This window comes from Macrobrachium rosenbergii, chromosome 42 (genome assembly GCF_040412425.1).
Source record: "Macrobrachium rosenbergii isolate ZJJX-2024 chromosome 42, ASM4041242v1, whole genome shotgun sequence".
Lineage (NCBI taxonomy): Eukaryota > Metazoa > Arthropoda > Malacostraca > Decapoda > Palaemonidae > Macrobrachium > Macrobrachium rosenbergii.
This window is the reverse complement of record NC_089782.1, coordinates 41792436-41813821: the sequence shown is the minus strand read 5'-3', so window position 1 is coordinate 41813821 and position 21386 is coordinate 41792436. Positions and strand designations below refer to the sequence as shown.

Genomic DNA, 21386 nt, shown 5'->3' with positions numbered 1-21386 from the left:
GCGTTGACGGCTGGGCGACTTCCTATTCGCTGAGGGAGTCGGTTTTGGGATTGTGATGATGACGATGATGATGATGATGGTGATGATGGTGATGAAGAATGAAGGTCATTATTCTTTGTCGGTTTCAAAATTGAATTAATAATTGATATGATGTCAGCGTACATGCTCAGATCGATTACGTATCCAGTACACACGCACGCACTCACGCAAAGACATACAAACACATACGCATCCATATATATATGTATATATATATATATATATATATATATATATATATATATATATATATATATATATATATATATATATATATATATATGTAGAATCTACTGGCAACTTTTACCAGATACATATGTAATTGTAATAGCCACAATGCCCTTAACTCCTCGAATTCTTCGCCCTTTTTGGATACGCTTGTCACTACAAAGTCATAAGTTCCAGTTCATTTTCTTGCACTTGGATCTTACGGCTTTGTAGTGACAAGCGTATCCAAAAAAGCGCGAATAATACGAGAAGTTAAGAGGGCATTGTGCCTATTGTAATTACATATATATACATATATATATGTATATTTATATATATATATATATATATATATATATATATATATATATATATATATATATATATATATATATATATATATATATATATATATATATATATATATATATATATAGATAAACATTTATATCTAGAGATATAGATAGAGAGTTAGAGAGATAAATAGACAAACAGATACATAATATATATATATATATATATATATATATATATATATATATATATATATATATATGTGTGTGTGTATATATATATATACATACATATATATATATATATATATATATATATATATATATATATATATATGTGATAGACAGATAGAAAGTTAGTGATAAATGTGTGTATATATATGCATATTGTGTATATACATATATATGCATGCAAATATATAAACATTTATATATCTATACACAAATATATATATATATATTATATATATATATATATATATATATATATATATATATATATATATATATATATATATATATATATATATATATATATACTCAATCTGTTCCACTGGCAGGTTTTAGCCAGAAAAAGGGAATAACTCAAACGGAAATAGAACAGAAAAAGTGAATTCGTCCTAGAAATGGCAGTCACAGTAAAAAGAAAAGAAAAGTTGAAGGGCTGTCAGAGAATTTTATCATAACCCTGGAAATCAATACAGCACAGTTTACAGAGAGTTATGGGTAATTTTTTTATTCCATTTTATTTTACCTTTTTCACTGCGTCACACGGGGCAGATGTTCTTGATTTCTTTTATTATATTATGTATGTACAAATATATAAATTATGTATATATAAATATACATATATATATATTTATATATATATATATATATATATATATATATATATATATATATATATATATATATATATATATATATATACATACAGTATATAAATTTATTACACAGTTGTTCTGTGCATTATTACAATTACTAACAGGACTCATTAAAACTGGATGGCATCTATGGAGATATTTATTCAAGAAAAATTACTTTTCTTGAATAAATACCTCCGCTAGATACCAGTTAATTGGGTCCAGTTAATTGGGTCCTGTTAGTATATATATATATATATATATATATATATATATATATATATATATATATATATATATATTTGATCTGTCAGCAGTATCCCTTTAAAGCATATATCTGTTCACACCACGGAATGGCAGTCCTACAAGTCTACGTTGCAAAGAGCCTGAATTGGATCAAATTCCACCTTATCGTATTCTGGGAAAATCTCCGGTAATGTTGAAGCCAGATTCATTTATCACCCGAGAAATTTTGCACGCGTCGCCGGTTGTAATAGATCTGGCCCGCCTTTTCATACATCATTGTCATGTTCCAAGATAAATCTGGAGGTTTTTCCTATGAATAACCCATCTCAGTCGCTCCGTCGTATCTTCTGTCTTTGTTACGGCGTTTGCTACACTTTCGCTGTCTCGCTTTCAAGTTGGAATCCGGTTGTGGTTTGGGTTGGATTGTGACTGATTTTAGTAGGTTGAATTGTGACTGATTTTAGTAGGTTGAATTGTGACTGATTTTAGTAGGTTGGGTTGTGACTGGTTTTAATATGTTGAACTGTGACTGATTTTAGTAGGTTGGGTTGTGTCTGATTTTAATAGGTTGAATTGTGACTGATTTTAATAGGTTGGATTGTGACTGATCTTAATTGGTTGGATTGTGACTGATTTTAGTAGGTTGAATTGTGACTGATTTTAATAGGTTGGATTGTGACTGATTTTGATAGGTTGAATTGCGTCTGATTTTAATAGGTTGAATTGTGACTGATTTTAATAGGTTGGGTTGTGACTGATTTTAATAGGTTGGGTTGTGACTGATTTTAATAGGTTGAATTGTGACTGATTTTAGTAGGTTGAATTGTGACTGATTTTAATTGGTTGGATTTTGACTGATTTTAATAGGTTGAATTGTGACTGATTTTAATAGGTTGGATTGTGACTGATTTTGATAGGTTGGATTTTAATAGGTTGAATTGCGGCTGATTTTAATAGGTTGAATGGTGACTGATTTTAATAGAAATTGGGAGAAAAATAAATATTTACTTCCGCCAACGTTTTCATATGTACCTCTGTTTCTTTGTATATTAAATCGATATCTCAAGGGCGGATTCGTAAGGATGCGGATTGATTGAAACATTAAATACGTGATCCTTACGTGAAAGGCAAACTGTGCAAATAGATGACGATTTAAAGATATTTTCTGTGGAATCCTTCTCGTGTAGCAAAGGAATGCCGATATTGTTAGTGTCGTCAGTGCCCATAAGTGATGCACTGTAGGCATTACTAAAGGTTTTTTACAGCGTCCCTTCGACCCCTCGTTGTAATCACTTTTTATCCTTTCATTTTACCTCCTTTCCACTTCCTTTCTTCTATCCTACTGTACAAACACAACTCCATCTTCTTACTGTCTAAAGCACTGAATGATTGATAGTGCCTCGGTGCTTGGCTTTGTGCCAGATTTCCTTCAATCAAAACACATTCGATGAAAAAAAAGGTCGATTATTTGCTGTACAAAAAGACCATTGGTTACGGTCAAACATCATACTTAGAATGGCGGTGATTCACTGTCTATACTGAGTGCTCATGTCTTATGCTTTTGAGGGAGATGAGAGTGTATTATCTCTTTTGGCCAACTCTGATTGAACTTTATGATCCATTGCAGCTTTTGCTAGGTTAGTAAGTGATGCTGCAAATTTCTGTGACGGTTACGACAGCTCGTGTCTTTTATATATTGGAGGTCACCTATCCAAGAAATGGCCAGACTCATTACATAAATCCATGGATGTATATGTGTATATATATATATATATATATATATATATATATATATATATATATATATATATATATATATATATTTATACAAGCATACACACATTGTATATATAAATAAATATATATATATATATATATGTATATATATACTGTATGTATATTGTATACACACACACACACATATATATATATATATATATATATATATATATATATATATATATATATATATATATATATATATGTATACACACACGCACATATATGTATATATCATTAAGCAGATACAAATCTTTTTTCCCCTCAGAGGAAAAAGGCTTCAGAGGGCGCTGCCCTTCTAGCTTTCAGCAAGGGGTGTATATGCCGTCGATGACTAGCATTCCTTGTGGGTCACCCATCGAATTGCTGACTTAACCAAGGTTCACTTATTTTTATTACTGATCTGACAATCAGCTGTTTACCATCAAATTGCATTGCAGCTGTGCCATAATTAATAATGTACATAATTTTTGTCGTACCTATACTGGACGATAGTTTGTCAAAAGAGAAAGTTCTCTGAATCTTACCTTTTAGAGATTTTTTCTGGGGCAGAATGGTGATGGCCCCCAGGGCAGCCTCCTCCTGGTCCCTCACAGGGTGGATCTTGGCTCCCCAGGAGTCGCTGCCCACCCACAGGAAGTGACCAGTCTTGCCCGCCTTCACTGCTGCTGCCAATACCCTCCTGGAAGCAAGGAAGAAACGATCGTTAGTGTTGTACTACTATTTTATACACACACGTACATATATACATACATCCCAACACACTCATTATATATTTAATTATTTACTTATTTATATACATACTATGTGTATGAATTTTTCATTACATCACATTATCCATTTTTGTATTCACGAATATTAAGCTACAAATGTCGCTTAATATATATATATATATATATATATATATATATATATATATATATATATATATATATATATATATATATACATATGTATATATATACATATAATTATATATATGTATATACATACATACATACATACATACATACATACATACATACATACATACATACATACATACATACATACATACGTATACTATATGCATATATATGTGTGTGTACTTGTATAACAGTATTTATACATGACAGGTTCACAGGTATATTTGTGTGTTGGTTGCAAAATTTGTAGCCAATTTTTGCTCACAATCGTGTAACCTATCGGCTGAGAGAGAGAAAAAAATATCCCAGTTTTAAATTTCACGAGCACCTAATTTCTCTCAAGCTTTTATTGTTTTTTGCGCAAACAAGCATTTCCTCAACATGCGGGAGTATCGGCTGCTGTAATGGACCGTGTTTATTTATTTATAAAAAGGGAGAGTAACAGAAAAGCCTCTAATGAAATCCCTCGGAATACGCAACGCAATATCAGGAACATTAAGTAGCACTAGTGACTTTTATACTTTTATTCCAGACTTATTACAGAGAAAATCCTTTTTGCCATTCGATGCTACGAAATTAGCATTGATTGCGTTTGTTGGAATGAAAAAGAAATTCTTATTTGCATTTCACCAACCGCATTCTAAAGAGCGCAGGCAATTGCAGTAAGCAACAATTTTGGGGTGAAGTCAAAGAATCAAAGCTAAGTAATGATATAAGAATTTTTTTTTTCAAAGTTTTGCATTTGAGAAAATTGCATTTGTCACTTTAGAATTCTTTATCGGGTGTCTCTGTCTGTCTGTCTTTGTGCGTGTGCCCAGATTAGTTATGAATATGGATTAGTTATTCCGAATATATGAAACTCATTCAAGGGTATTGTATATACTATTTTTTAAGCTAGGTATACCTTCCTAAGATATACACACGTACTGTACACACATTTATATACATACGTACATAAATATATATATTTATATATATATATATATATATATATATATATATATATATATATATATATATATATATATATATATATATATATATATATATATATATATATATATATATATATATATATATATATATATATATAGATAGATACATACATACATACACACATATATATATATGTATGTATATATATATATATATATATATATATATATATATATATATATATATATATATATATATATATATATATAATGAATATAAAGCAGCTAAAACTGGGGACGTTTTCTGTATCAGGCAAAGTGATGAGTGTGACAATGATATTTATATATATATGCATTTAATTTTAAATGCATATACTGTATATATATATATATATATATATATATATATATAATATATATGTGTGTGCGTGTGTATATATATATATGTATATACATAAACATATACATATACATAGATATATGTATGTATATTATATACATACAAACATAAAAGTTTTTAATTATGTTGATGAAGTTCGTACATTAATGAGGATGGGATCTTCATTTCCGGTGTAATTTCCGCACATCCTGATGTAATGATGACAGTAGAGTCGTTACGTAAATAAAGCAGGGTGTGTTTATTTCATAAAAATTATTGTACAAAACCTATATATCTTTTTGACTGTGGCCTACATCGGTGGCCTTAGAAAAATATGAAAAATAAGGATATAGAAAATAAACAAGTAAAAAATGCGCCGAAGCTTCTTCAGCGCAATCGAGTTTTGTGTACAACAGCTACAGCGTATAATCAAGGCCACCGAAAATAGATCTATCTTTCGGTGATCTCGGGATAATGCTGTATGAGCCGCGGTCCATGAAACTTTAACCACGGCCCGGTGGTGGCCTATCCTGTATCGTTGCCAGAAGCACGATCATGGCTACCTTTAACATTAAATGAAATAAAAACTACTGAGGCCAGAGGGCTGCAATTTGGTATGTTTAATGATTGGAGGGTGGATGATCAATATACCAATTTGCAGCCCTCTAGCCTCGGTAGTTTTTAAGATCTGAGGGCGGACAGAAAAAAAGTGCGGACGGAATAAAATGCCGACGGACAAACAAAGCCGGCACAACAGTTTTCTATTACAGAAACCTAAAAATGACACAGAAATAAATAGTGCACTGAAAATCAGACCTTTTTCTTCCAGACATCATTTTTGGGCACGGTTGTCTATGCATTATTCGGGTTGGTCTCGTCAAAAACGACATCAACATTAAGTGATTTTACAGTTGCAACTGCCTCATGCAATTGTTCATGCATACCTACATACATTCATACATATAGATACACACATTATATATATAATAATATATGTGTATGTACACACACATATACACACACATATAGATATGTATATATATGCATATACTATATATATATATATATATATATATATATATATATATATATATATATATATATATATAGATACAGATCTATATATATTTATATATAATCATGGGGTAGCGTGAATTGGGCATTGAACGGCATTTATAGCTTCATGACTGTATATAAATCACGATGTGATAAAAATTTCATATATATATATATATATATATATATATATATATATATATATATATATATATATATATATATATATATATACACACACATATATATCGGTAAAATCTGGATCGCATATACACACGCGCGCGCACACACACACACACACACACACACACACACACACACACACACACACACACACACACAGCATATCAATCGACATTGCCCAAGCTCGTTCCCGCGTGGTAACCTAACGAACAGAGAAATACTGGCGGAACTTTAAACATTATCTACTAGACCCCTCGGCTCTGTATTCACGTCCGTGACGCGCGAGTGTGACTCTTTATTGAAAGGATCAAGAGCCGTCGACATTGGGACTCTATATTGAACTCCCAAAATTGAAGTTTAAAATGGCGTGTAATATAAATCCCATCTCCCCATCTCCTTTTTATTTCACTCCCAGAGAGAGAGAGAGAGAGAGAGAGAGAGAGAGAGAGAGAGAGAGAGAGAGAGAGAGAGAGAGAGAGAGAGAGAGAGAGAGTTACGGGTCACGGTGAGAGGTGAGGGGAGTGTTCAGGGGGAGGGTTTTAAGGGAGTTACAGAGAGAGAGAGAGAGAGAGAGAGAGAGAGAGAGAGAGAGAGAGAGAGAGAGAGAAAGTAAGAGAGGACATTTCATAGAGAGAGAGAGAGAGAGAGAGAGAGAGAGAGATGTGGGAGGGTAGGAGAGGACATTTCATAGAGAGAGATAGAAAGAGAGAGAGAGAGAGAGAGGTGGGAGGGTAGGAGAGGACATTTCATATTCCTGATGAAAGTTGTCATTCGGACGGAAGCGGAAGAGTCTCTCAAGTAAAGACTACTGAGTGGAATAAGGAAATGACGGCTTGAGGATGGTGACGAGAGAGAGAGAGAGAGAGAGAGAGAGAGAGAGAGAGAGAGAGAGAGAGAGAGAGAGAGAGAGAGAGGTAAGCAAAGCAGAAAGCAAAGAGCTAACAAAGCAAGATGTTTCTCTTTCAAAAATGTCAAGGCACAATTTTATAGGAAGACATGAAGCTCATTACCACTATTCAAATTTGAATTTGTGTTGACAGTTTTGTCACTGAAGCGTCTTTAGTCTTATTCTTAATTTTTCTGTACTTGTTGTGGCCTCAGACGACGTTTTTCTCCTCAAATATTTTGTATTTAATGCCTCGGTTCTCATTCCCTGGCGCTTTCTTGAATTTTCTTGTCTTCGGCAGAGAACGCTTTTAAAACTTCATTTTGGTTGCTCTGTCGTGTTGTGCTTTTAATTTCCTCCCTTGTCTTCTTCCTTTTTCTTTCTCCTTTAATTTATCGTAGTTGTTCTAGAAAGTATCTTTTTATAATATATGTTTTTTCACGTGCAAATGTTTTTAATGTAACAGTTCTGTTGCCCTTATTAAAAAATCTTCATTTTAATGTTAGCTACAGGAGTCATTTTATTCCTCGTGACCTTTCGTACTTCCTTTTAGGCCATTTTCCCAGCTCTTGACTGTCAAGCACGTTACGTATATTTATTTTTCTTTCTATTAGTCGTGATGTGTTTTGCTGCATTTTCTTCATTTTCTTACCTTCAAGTTCCCTCTCCTCTTTTATCTCCTGCTTTCCTTATACTGAATTATCAAGTCTCATGGCATATTCCCATAACATCTTCTTATACATACAGTTTCACTTTATTTTAATTCCTAAATTCATGTATGTTTCATAAAATTCCTTCTATCTTTATTTTCTTTCCGCTCAGATATTTTTTCCCAATATTTACGTCCTCATTTATTTCTGTTGTCCTTTTATTTATTTATTTATTTATTTATTTTTTGTTCATCTTCCTTTCCCTCTTACCTTTTTCATCCCGTAGGGGGTAGTGCCGTCTGTGCACCTCACGGGGTGCACTGTAGGTATTACTAAAGGTTCTTTGCAGCGTGCCTTCGGCCCCTAGCTGCAACCCCTTGCGTTCCTCTTATTGTACCTCCATTCATATATTTCTTCCTTCTTGATATCCACCTTCTCATAACAATTGACTCATAGTGCAACTGCGAGGTTTTCCTGCTGTTACACCTTTCAAACCTTCTGACTGTCAATTTCCGTTTCAGAGATGAACGACCTCATCGGTCCCAGTGCTTGGCCTTTGGAACTAAATTCTATACTGAACTCAGTTCAATTCAATTCTTACCGTTTCCCCCTTCTTTTACGTCTCTCAAACATTCCTTTCTTATATTTCTCTGTTTGTTTCTCTCAATTTATACTGTAACCGTGAGTTTAAATCCTTCCCTTTTTAATATTACCATCATATCCTTTCCTCTTCTCCTATTCCTCTTTCTCTCTCCTCCTTCTGACTCCCTCGTCCTTTTGCGGAATGATCGAGGTGTCCTCTCCTTCTTCAGGTGTCCTTTCCTTCTTCATCATCCGCCTGAGAGGATCCTCCGGGCCCCGAAAATAACTCGAGGATGAGATGAAACATCATCACTGGATCTCGACCCCCAAACCCTTTTTAAGATACGACATGAAAAGACTAGTTCGACTATCCTTCATGCGGCTTGTCCCTCCTACCCCCTTCCTCCTACCAACCACCTTCTCGTATTTCCCCCCCACCACCCGCCCCTTCACACTGCCACCACAGGCGTTCCTTCATCATATTTCCCCTCTTCCTTTTTACTTCCTCTTTCACTCCCTTTTTCATTCTTCCTTTTTCTCACTTATACGTGATCCATATTTCTGTCTCCCATCTTTTTACCTGTGCCTCTTACTCCTTTCCCTTTTCGCACCTCGCACTCCCTTCCTTCTGCGTTCTCCCCTTTCTCTTTTACACCTCCAATTCCTTTCCCTCTTCATTCTTTTCCTATGTACACTTTCTCTTCCTCTTCCTTACCCTACCTTTCAACTTTACAATCCACACCCTATCCTGACATCTCCTCCCACTTTACTTTTCCATTTTACACTCCTTCCCTTTCCTTTCCCCTTCCTTTGCCCACTTATAGCCATGCTTTTCTTTTCCCCCTTTCCCTCTGCTATGGCTTTATTCCCCCCCTCCCCTCCCCTTCCCTTTCACCTTTACGCCTTACATCATCCTTTTCCACTTTCCACCATATGCATCTGTGGTTCTTTCCTCCTCCACAATAATAATCCTCATATCCTCAAAGCCCTCAACTCACCCACACCCTCTCTCTCTCTCTCTCTCTCTCTCTCTCTCTCTCTCTCTCTCTCTCTCTCTCTCTCTCTCTCTCAGAGTGTGGTCGGTTCTGTTTTTGCCACAATAATTATAAAAGTCATGTTCTTTGGTTTCATTCTATCCTTTTTCATATATTTTCAATAAATCATCTTTTCGTAATAAATGATATTTTCTTTACATAAAAAATCGTAGCTTTTCCATGTTTTTTAATCTAACTTTCGCTTCCCAGCTTCAGAAAAATATATTTTTCATAGATTTTTCTTCACATCTCTATGTTGCAGTTTTCATGTAATGTTTTTTACGACTATATTTCTTTCTTTAAAGAAAAAAAATATATATTTTGGTTTTTCCTTTGCGTCTCAATCTTTAGTTTTTCACGTCATTCTTATTCATGTTCAACTTTTAACCTTTTAAAAAACAAGAAAAAATGCGCCAAAGTTTCTTCGGCGCAATCGAGTTTTCTGTACAGCTGCTACAGCGTATAATCAAGGCTACCGAAAATAGATGATCTGTCTTTCGGTGGTCTCGGTATAATGCTGTAAGAGCCGCGGCCTATGAAACTTTAACCACGGCCCGGTGGTGTCATATCATAAATAGTTGCCAGAAGCACGATTATGGCTAACTTCAAACTTAAATAAAATGAAAACTACCAAGGCCACAGGGCTGCAATTTGTTATGTTTGATGATTGGAGGGTGAATGATCAACAAACCAATTTGCAGCCCTTTAGCGTCAGTAGTTTTTAAGGTCTAAAGGCGGACAGAAAAAAGTGCGGACGGACAGACAAAGCAGACACAACAGTTGTCTTTTACAGAAAACTAAAAAACGTAATGTTTCATTTGTGTTACGAAATGCATATTTTTTTCATATCATGCTTTTAACCCGTCATTAGCCCTTTCAGCCTGCGAAAGAAAATGATTTCGATTGTCCTCCTGAAGAGAGAAAACGTCAATTTAATTGAGGATGCCATTGTATCTCGTCTCGACAATATTGTGGACTTGGAGGGTCGACCTGGAGTGGTCTGAATTGTTGCGGATGACAGCGCTGTCTTGTCTTGTGGTTGTTGCCTTCGTTGTTGTAGTTGCTGTTATTTGCTGTTGTTGTTCTGGTAGTTGTTGTTATTGTTGCTGTTGCTGCGACGAGGGCAGTAAAATCGGTGCGTCATTGATTTGAAGGAGAATCACTTGCAAAGTAAAAGAGACAAACATCAACACGAGAGTTGTTTTGGCTGTTTTTTCTTAGCTCTCGTATCCGTTGTTGTTATGAAAAAGGTAGTAATTGGTATATAAAAGAAATAGGTCACATGTGTGGTAAAGAAATCAGTCTGAAAAACAGTCATCAATGAAAGATATTCACCAAAACTTCACATACTGAAAAACAGTCATTAATGAAAGATATTAACCAAAACTTCACGTACTGAAAAACAGTCATCAATGAAGATATTAACCAAAACTTCACAAACTGAAAAACAGTCGTCATCAGTGAAAGATATTAACCAAAACTTCACATACTGAAAAACAGTCTTCAATGAAGATATTAACCATAACTTCACAAACTGAAAAACAGTCATCATCAATGAAAGATATTAACCAAAACTTCACATACTGAAAAACAGTCGTCATCAATGAAAGATATTAACCAAAGCTTCACATACTGAAAAGCAGTCGTCATTTGTGAAAGATGTTAACCAAAACTTCACATACTGAAAAACAGTCATCAGTGGAAGATATTAGCCAAAACCTCACATACTGGAAAACAGTCATCAATGAAAGATATTCACCAAAACTTCACAAACTGAAAAACAGTTGTCATCAGTGAAAGATATTAACCAAAACTTCACATACTGAAAAACAGTCGTCATCAGTAAAAGATATTAACCAAAACTTCACATACTGAAAAACAGTCGTCATCAGTAAAAGATATTAACCAAAACTTCACATACTGATAAACAGCCATCAATGAAAGATATTAACCAAAACTTCACGTACTTAATGTTCTATGTCAACAGTGACTTTTGCACGCTTGGATAAACTGAAAAATATATCCACCGAATCACTTCAGTTACTCACATCTAGATGATAATGTAACATCAAAGGCTTTCATTAGTTTTGGTCGATTAACCGGCTTTTGATTTTTATTAATTGCTTCTGAAATGATTTCACAATTGAATTGTTCTGTAAACAGATTAAGAGTTGACGTCCCCTATCTTGTAAAATGCCATTTGGCAACAACTGAGCAGTCAGGTGCAAGCACTAGTGTGTCATATTAGTCTCCAAAAGTCAATAGTGGTTAGTGTACTTTAGGTTAGGTGATCTCAGAATTAATTAAGTTTACAATAAACATAAAATTTTCCTCGAATTAGAAAGCGATGCAAAAATACTTTGCTGACTTCAGTGAAAATCCTTCAGTCGTATTTAAGTGAGGGACTTTCACTAAAATCAGCAAAGAATTTTTGATCGTTTTATAATTGGAGGAAAATTGTTTACTTTAATATTTGTTAAGTCTTAGATAACCTAACCTAATATACATTAACCATCACTTCGTAAGGGGTAAGTGGCAAGGATCCATGACATATTTGTCACTCATTCATTTCCGAAGTTTTAGGGCATAATTGTGACCTAATACTTTTCAACCTTTCAGGTCAGTAATTGGATCGGTTACCACAAATGGTCTCTGAAACGTAAAATTAAGGACTAATATTATTCAGTACTTGAATGTGTGTTTATAGACCACTGGCCCATAATTTTTTTGTGAAGAACTTTGAAAGTTTGGTTTGTCTGGTGATGGGTCACACTGAGACCCGGAAAGCCAAGAGGATGTGTCGTAACTTCCTTTATAGTTACCTAACTGCCGACTAATACCCACATGAGCCCGACAAAAATAAAATGATTAAAAATTTAAATTTAATTCTTTAAAATCGTACTACAAATAAATACAGTCAATTATTGGTTAAAAATGAAATGATTACTATGCCCATGCCCATAACGGACATAATTCTATCTCTCTCTCTCTCTTTCTCTCTGAGTGACCACCGGGTACCCAACTCCGAACTCCTGGGGTCAGCGAACCCTCAGGTTGATAACCCCCTGAAGTATAACAAACATATACAAATAATTTTTTCCCCCAGAAACTTTGAAGTGCGGACGCTCCAACACTGTTGACACCTTGGGTGTTACTGCGCCCCATTACCGCTGACAGAGGAATCTTTGTGGCCCAGTTGCCCTTGCTCTAGTCTTCCGAGGTCTTTGGCATGTTTCTGTAAAGTTTGTATTTATTTTACTTATTTATTAATTTATTTTATTTTTTTGACAATAGATAGTTCTTATATCTTATACTTTCGCGTAACCTTCTTTTATCTGGTTCATGGCCCTGTTTCTTTGAAGATGAGTATTACCATATGAAAAGTAATCATACGCAGTTTGAATAGTAATCGTACACAGTTTGAAAAGTAATCGTGCACAGCTTGAATGGTAGTCATACTCCGTTTGAAAAGTAATCGTACACAGTTTGAAAAGTAATCGTACACAGTTTGAATAGTAATCGTACGTAGTTTGAAGAGTAATCGTACACGGGTTGAAAAGTAATCGTAGGTAGTTTGAAAAGTAGAAGTACGCAGTTTGAATAGTTATCCAACGTAGTTTGCAAAGTAATCGTACACGGTTTAAAAAGTAATCGCACGCAGTTTGAAAAGTAATCGTACGCAGTTTAAAAAGTGAGTTTTAGAAGGTTGAAAATAATCGTGCTCATCTTGAAAAGTGATCGTGCACATTTTGAAAGGTAATCGTACGCAGTTTGAAAAGTGATCGTAAGAAGGCTGGAAATAATCCTGCGCAGTTTGAAAAGTGATCGTACGCAGTTAAACCTTCTCATAACCGATTTGTCCGTTGAACATCTACTGCGGCGTCGCAGTTAACTAGGTCACCGAGCGGGTGTTTTGACGGATGTTTTGGAAACTCTCTTTCTCTCTCCTCTGTGACAACAGTTCCGCCAAACAAAGGCATTTCTATTAATCGCATTTATCACAGAATGTTCAAAGGTAGCTGAGGTGTGTTTGGTGAATAATACCCATTGTATTACTCTTTTTATCTACGGGAATCATAATGATATATTTACGTTTGTTGGACGAGTTATTCTATAATAAAATGGCGTTAACACCCAGCTCAGGACTCCTATTTTTTTCAGGGGATTAGCACTGGCATGAGCGTATTATATCTATTGAGATGAGGCGCATTTAATATATCTTTACATTGTTCTTGAGCCATTATTTTAAATTAGTGCTGCTCTAATACTGATTTCCTTCGTTCCTTGAGCTGCGCCTTTTGACGGAAGTTGTTTAATATACTGTCTTATTTTTTTTATAATGTTCAGTCGTTCAGTCTCTCTGTGTTGGTTTTATGCAATGGGAACTTCGTAAATTCAAGCGAAGATTCAATGCATTACTAAGATAATAATATTCTCCTTGCATTTCAATATATATTTATCTGTTTATTAATCAATTTATTTGTTTTTTCTTGTTTAATAAGTGGGATATCTTCCTTTTGTATTTCCCTTTACCTCCTCTTACTTCATCCTAATGAACACCATATTCTTTGGAAGCTTGAATTTTAAGTCAGTGGCCCCTTTGGTGGTTCTTGTTCCATATGAATAGGGTTCATCTTCTGAATAATAATAATAATAATAATAATAATAATAATAATAATAATAATAATAATAATAATAATAATACTATGGGCGTCGTTCTAACCCACTGTCGCTTGCACCAGACTCCTCCATGCCAGTGTACTTCAGAACAGCTGTCCTCTGGATCTGAAGTATTCTGTATTGCATGAAGATTTTCGTCTTTCCGCCTTTGTATCATCTGACTGAAACTCACAAGAGAATGATTGATGGCAATCACCAGGAACGATAGACCGAGAAGAAGCAAGGATTAACCTTAGGAGGATTGGTTCATTAATGTTTTTAAAGATGGCGTCCGTTATATACTTCCGCTTCGGCTAGCAGCTGAGAGAGAGAGAGAGAGAGAGAGAGAGAGAGAGAGAGAGAGAGGTTCAAGGCATATTAAGACCGTTTCCGCTAAAAAATACCCTTTAGTTTTCAGTCTATACATATGTATATATAGATGTATATGTATATATAGATAGATTAATCAAATATAAGGGATCCCATAGAAACGCTAAAATGTGGAAAATAAAGGCTATATTTCAGAGACCGAACTGTCTCTCTTCTCAGGCAAATAGAGTTTTATATATATATAATATATATATATATATATATATATATATATATATATATATATATATATATATATATATAAATATAGATGTGTGTGTGTGTGTGTGTGTGTGTGTGTGTGTATATATATAAGAAGAACCGCAAGCCAGACCCGATAAACACCTCGGGATCAAGAGGTAAAGGTGTCTCTCGTATGTACAGGTTTATTTGCCGACGTTTCACATCTCCTGATGTATGTTCAAGGCTAGGAAATTTTCTAGCCTTGAAGATACATCAAGCGATGTGAAACGTCGGCAGATAAACCTGTATCTACGAGAGACACCTTTATCTCTTGATCCTGAGATGTATATATATATATATATATATATATATATATATATATATATATATATATATATATATATATATATATATATATATATATATATATATATATATATATATATATATATCATAAAATTCACGTAAGAAGGTGAGTGAAAACGGACTTTGAACAAGTACTTTCGTAGTTTATTCTACATTTTCAAGTGAACTTGAAAATGTAGAATAAACTACGAAAGTACTTGTTCAAAGTCCCTGTTTTCACTCACCTTCTTACGTGGATTTTATGATATTCTCAAGCACGAGTACATTCGTGCTACATTTGATATATGTATATATATATATATCTATCTATCTATCTATCTATCTATCTATCTATCTATCTATCTATCTATCTATCTATATATATATATATATATATATATATATATATATATATATATATATATATATTTATAATACATATACACATACTTTACATATTTCTGCTCGTGTGTATTACTCCAAGCAATTTCGTTTAATGATATATTGTCAGAGGAAGCTTACTCGAGTATTTTTAGCTCAATTCATATTGCCCCTCATATAATTCAGGAGATCACAAGAACTTAGCCCGACATCCACAGTAGAAAGCTCATAATCCTTGCTGAGAAGGAGTATTAACGTAGTTTTCTCTCTCTCTCTCTCTCTCTCTCTCTCTCTCTCTCTCTCTCTCTCTCTCTCTCTCTCTTCTCGATGTTTCTGAGCTTTCTTTTATGAGTTTCATTTTTGGTTGGAGACTATCCTTGAATACTACAGGATTACTTCCTAATCTCAAAGATTTATTTTTCTTTGTGTGATAATAGATGCAGTGGAAAAATAAAGTACCGGGAAAAAAGTTAATTATATATACCTTTTTATCTGTTTCCATACGCTTACATGTACTTATAATTATGCACAAACATATTTTGCGTTTGGCACCATATCCTCCCTCTCTTTAAAAGAGATGGTTTGTACTTTAGTTCTTCTTAAAGCAGACTAATCTTTATTTTTCTGTAAAAGAAAACTATTGTGCCGGCTTTGTCTGTCCGTCCGCACTTTTTCTGTCCGTCCGCACTTTTTCTGTCCGTCCGCACTTTTTCTGTTCGCCCTCAGAACTTAAAAACTGCTGAGGCTAGAGAGCTGCAAATTGGTCTGTTGATCATCTACCCTCCAAATTGCAGCCCTCTGGTCTCAGTAATTTTTTCTTTATTTTATTTAATGTTAAAGTTAGCCATAATCGTGCTTCTGGCAATGATATAAGATAGGCCACCACCGGGTTGTGGTTAAAGTTTCATGGGCCGCGGCTCATACAGCATATAAAGAGACCACCGAAAGATAGATCTATTTTCGGTGGCCTTGATTATATGCTGTAACAGCTGTACAGAAAACTCGATTGCGCCGAAGAAGCTTCGGCGTATTTTTTACTTGTTTTGTTTAGTTTGAAATTGCAATACACCAGTTATCTTGGTTACAGCCAAGTTCAGTATTTAACTGGGCATTTTATGCCACTTTTGTGCAATACGTTATCCGTACAATAACGATATTTGTCTGTCTGTCTGTCTGTCTGTCTGTCTGTCTGTTTCACACAAACACACTCCCTTCCATACGTAAACTGGTTAGCTAATGCCCACTCATACCAAGATATTTAAAATAGCTACCACTTATTATTACCTTTGACTACTGAAAAAAAAAACACCCTACCTCTCTCTCTCTCTCTCTCTCTCTCTCTCTCTCTCTCTCTCTCTCTCTCTCTCTCTCTCTCTCTCTCTCTTTCACGCACACACATACACACGTTAACTGGTCAAGAACGATTAAGTAAAAACGATTATGCGAAAATAATTTGCTTAAATCATCAGGAAATTAGCAAAGTGCATTGGGTAAATGTTGTGGCGAATGAGTAGACAGTTCCCTGCTCGTTCCACCGCCTCCTATTTGCTTGAAATTACGCCATTAAAAAATCATACTACTATTGAGTTAATTAACAGAGCGATATATCTCCTCCTGTTCATTATAGTTTTACGCTGCTTCGAGGGTAATCGGAGATAATCCACCTCCGGAACAAATTGCTTTTGCGGGACGCGTACCTCCCAGCTTCCGGGAACGAACAAAGCAGATATAAATCTGCATAATACAAGAAACAGCAGTTAATGTTAGAAGCACCCAGTGTTGTTTTGTTCTTTGAAGAAAGGTGGGGGGCGGGTCGGACAGAGGGCAGGCAAGGTGGAGTGAGGACCGGAGGTGGGGAAGAGAATACCGCCCTTCAGAAGAAGACCAGAGGACCTTTCTTGGTCGGGGTCGTTAGTGGAATTGGATATAACGTAGCTGTTCACTTTTAGTCAGCTGCAGAGGGAGATTACAGCAAAAACAAGTAACGAATGCTGATTGGAAGCCCTTTTTCGCTTGTGAGTGGTATTATGGCTGGGATGCTTTCTCCTGCCTTATACTCTCTTTTCTGTCCCACGTTAGTAATGGATGGCAGAGAGAGAGAGAGAGAGAGAGAGAGAGAGAGTGTGTGTGTGTGTGTGTGATTTTGTAAGGGAGAGAGAGAGAAAGAAAGAGAGTGTGTGTGTGTGTGTTTGTGTAAGAGAGAGAGAGAGAGAGAGAGAGAGAGAGAGAGAGAGAGAGAGAGTGTGTGTGTGTGCATGAGAGAGAGAGAGAGAGAGAGAGAGAGAGAGAGAGAGAGAGAGAGAGAGAGAGAGAGAGAGAGAGAGAGAGAGAGAGTGTGTGTGTGTGTGTTTGTGTAAGGGAGAGAGAGTGTGTGCATGTATGAGAGAGAGAGAGAGAGAGAGAGAGAGAGAGAGAGAGAGAGAGAGAGAGAGAGGTTTTTCCCCCTTTGGAAAGAGTACAAGTTATTGTGCGCATTATGGCTGGAATGCCTTCTCCAATTTTTCTTTTTCTTTTCTTTCCCGGGTTTTCCAATCTCAAAAGAAAGCAAGTTTTTACTCGCATCATAGAATGGTTGTTCCATTTTCCAGTTCTTATTCTTTTCTGGTGGGAACGAATAAAAAAATTAGGCTTTTCTAATTGCAAGCGAACACACGTTACAGATGCCTATATGTGTGTATTTGTACAGCTTAATAATAGCATAATAAAGATAATACCAAAAACTGTGCTTTAATTGAGTGTATTATGTACATGAATATGCCATACATAATACACTCAGTTAAATAGGAGTTTTTGGTGTTATCTTTATTTATTTTTTACTTATCTTCTCAAATCTTCTTTTCTCTCTCATTCACATACATTCTGCGGAAGTTAAGTCATACGTCCACACGTTTTGATTCCTGATTCCAGCCAATAATTACATTGATTTGAAAGGTCTTAGTAAACCGAGAAAGTCTTTATATTTTAATAAAAATCTCTATATAAACTATTCTCGATCATTCACTACAATGAGATTTCATTTCCCTGGATGCGTCAACTCCCAAAGCTTGTTAACTCTACCCCTGTTGTGAGTTGATGGCGAGTCTCCTCGCTCTGCTCTGGAGGTAACATATACTTTCATGGTTTAAAATTCTCCCTTAACATGTCAGTGTAAAGCGATTCGGAAATCTGGATTTTGAACAGTGTTTGTATACAGTGTTTATATATATATATATATATACATATATACACATATATGTATATATATATATATATATATATATATATATATATATATATATATATATATATATATATATATATATATATATATGTAAAATGCTCATCAAATCCCAACTTCCAAACCGCTTTGCACTGTAAAGTTCAGGGGGAATTATATATTAAATATATATATATATATATATATATGTATATATATTTGTATATTTATATTTATACTACATATACTGTATATACATATATATGTATATATTTATATTTATACTACATATATATACATATATACACACACACACATATATATATACATATATATATATATATATATATATATATATATATATATATATATACATATACATATAGATAATAGACATATAAGTCACTCGCTCTACTCGACCATTTTCACTCACATGACATCCCCGCCACATTTTCTCTTATATTAAATTCGTGCGATTTGTTTCTAAAATTTAGTTTCTGAGCATTGAAATTTAAGCTAAGTATCTAGACATACATCCTCGGTTGCGGAGTTTCTTTGCAACTGTAGGCTGCGATTCGCTCATGGACACCTATCCAAGTGCTGACCATACCCAGTGTCAGTTAACTTCCGTGATCGAGAAATTATTGGTGCAGTTAACATCGTACTGCCTGACATTTACAGGTGGTCACCCATCCAAGTAGCCTACTGACCAAACCCAATGCTGGTAAGCTTCAATGATCAGAAGGTCAGCTGTGTCAACCCTTATTTTGCCCTTTCGCCTTGGTTGTTGTATCTCCAGCTTACAGAAACCAATCAGCCAATCAATCACTCGATCAACCAATCAGTTCTCCAATTCACGCGAAGACATTTTACGCATCGGAAGCTTGTTCAACAAGCTACTTGTCCCTTTGGCTTTTTCTAAACGAACGCGACACATCTTGAAAAATTCTAAAAAAAAAAAAATAACGAAAGACTAAGGGAAACGGTAGTTCCGGGAAAGCAAAATAACATATAAAAAAAAGAAAAGAAAATAAAGGCAGTTCTACGTTCATGATATTGGTAACAGGTGTGCGTTGTTATTGGCCTAATAAGCGCGCACACTTGGTCTTCAGAACGGTACAATACCTGGACTGTATTATCATCATCGTTATTATTATTATTATTATTATTATTATTATTATTATTATTATTGAGCAACACTACGTCAGTGTTCTCCCCGGAACAAAAATAACAAATAATTACAAAGGCTGTTGCGAGAAGGTGAACAAAAAAGCAAGCAGATTTACCCGTCCCAAAGACAGCGGAAAATGTCCCAAAGAGGAATTTCCCTCCAAATAGGATTAGAAATGAAATCATTATAGGCATCTGCCTCATTTTCTATTTTGAATCTGTTTAGCCATTTGACCCTTTCTGACGACGGGATGACACTCGAGCTTTGAAATTAAGCAACCTTGAGGGCCTGGCCATTACTTAAACGGGGGACCATCGAACAGTGCCACAATATCGGCCCATATTCCTCCCTGACCATTACTGGTCGCGAGTAAGAATGGGTCACAGTGAGACCCGAGGCAATAAGATATTCAAAAAGCAACGGCCAAATGGCAGTAGCAATAAAAAAAAAAATCGACGGAAATTTTGCAATTAATTCCTCGGGGACTTTCTGCAAGAAAAACCCCTCGGACGTGGCACGGGGGAAAACTTTCCCTTTACTTTGCATATGTAGTTGACATCCCTGGAGCAAAACTGTTTTTTCATGTCTTTTTTTTTTTTCCCTTCATGTCGACGGAGAAAAGTCCCTGGGTCGTACTTTTTTGGCTGAAGTTTTTTCTGGGCTATTTTCCTGAGGTATTTCCTTTCTAAATCTTCTCCCAGTGAATAGATGAAAAGAGAAGTGAAGTCAGAGAGAGAGAGAGAGAGAGAGAGAGAGAGAGAGAGAGAGAGAGAATGTTAGGATACATTTCCCAATCCCTTGCGCCACAGACACAGCCATGGGATCAAGAGACAATTAACCGTTAATACGGGGGATTCCTTAAATGGGGAGACCAGTGGGCCGGGTGACCCCAATGTCCTCACCTTGCCCAGACCCGACGGAGGAAGGGAAAAAACTGGTACGGTTAATCCTTTGCCTTGAAAGATGGAAAGTCATGAATTGGGGAAGTTTTGATGAGCGTGAATCGTAACAAGTAAAAAATGCGCCGAAGTTTCTTCGGCGCAAT

The 21386-nt window shown here is 35.1% G+C and overlaps 1 protein-coding gene and 1 long non-coding RNA gene across 7 annotated transcripts in view; one reads left to right on the top strand and one right to left on the bottom strand.

Moving 5' to 3' along the window:
- Nucleotides 1-21386, bottom strand: part of LOC136828328 (metabotropic glutamate receptor 8-like) — an 811414-nt gene that overhangs the window by 140796 nt on the left and 649232 nt on the right. For all 5 annotated transcript variants that reach the window (XM_067086216.1, XM_067086217.1, XM_067086218.1 and 2 more), the window contains one exon: nucleotides 3955-4109. In XM_067086216.1, the coding sequence (XP_066942317.1) occupies nucleotides 3955-4109 (155 nt within the window). The remainder of the gene's footprint in view (nucleotides 1-3954; nucleotides 4110-21386) is intronic.
- Nucleotides 1-21386, top strand: part of LOC136828329 (uncharacterized) — a 342392-nt gene that overhangs the window by 78447 nt on the left and 242559 nt on the right. The window lies entirely within an intron of this gene.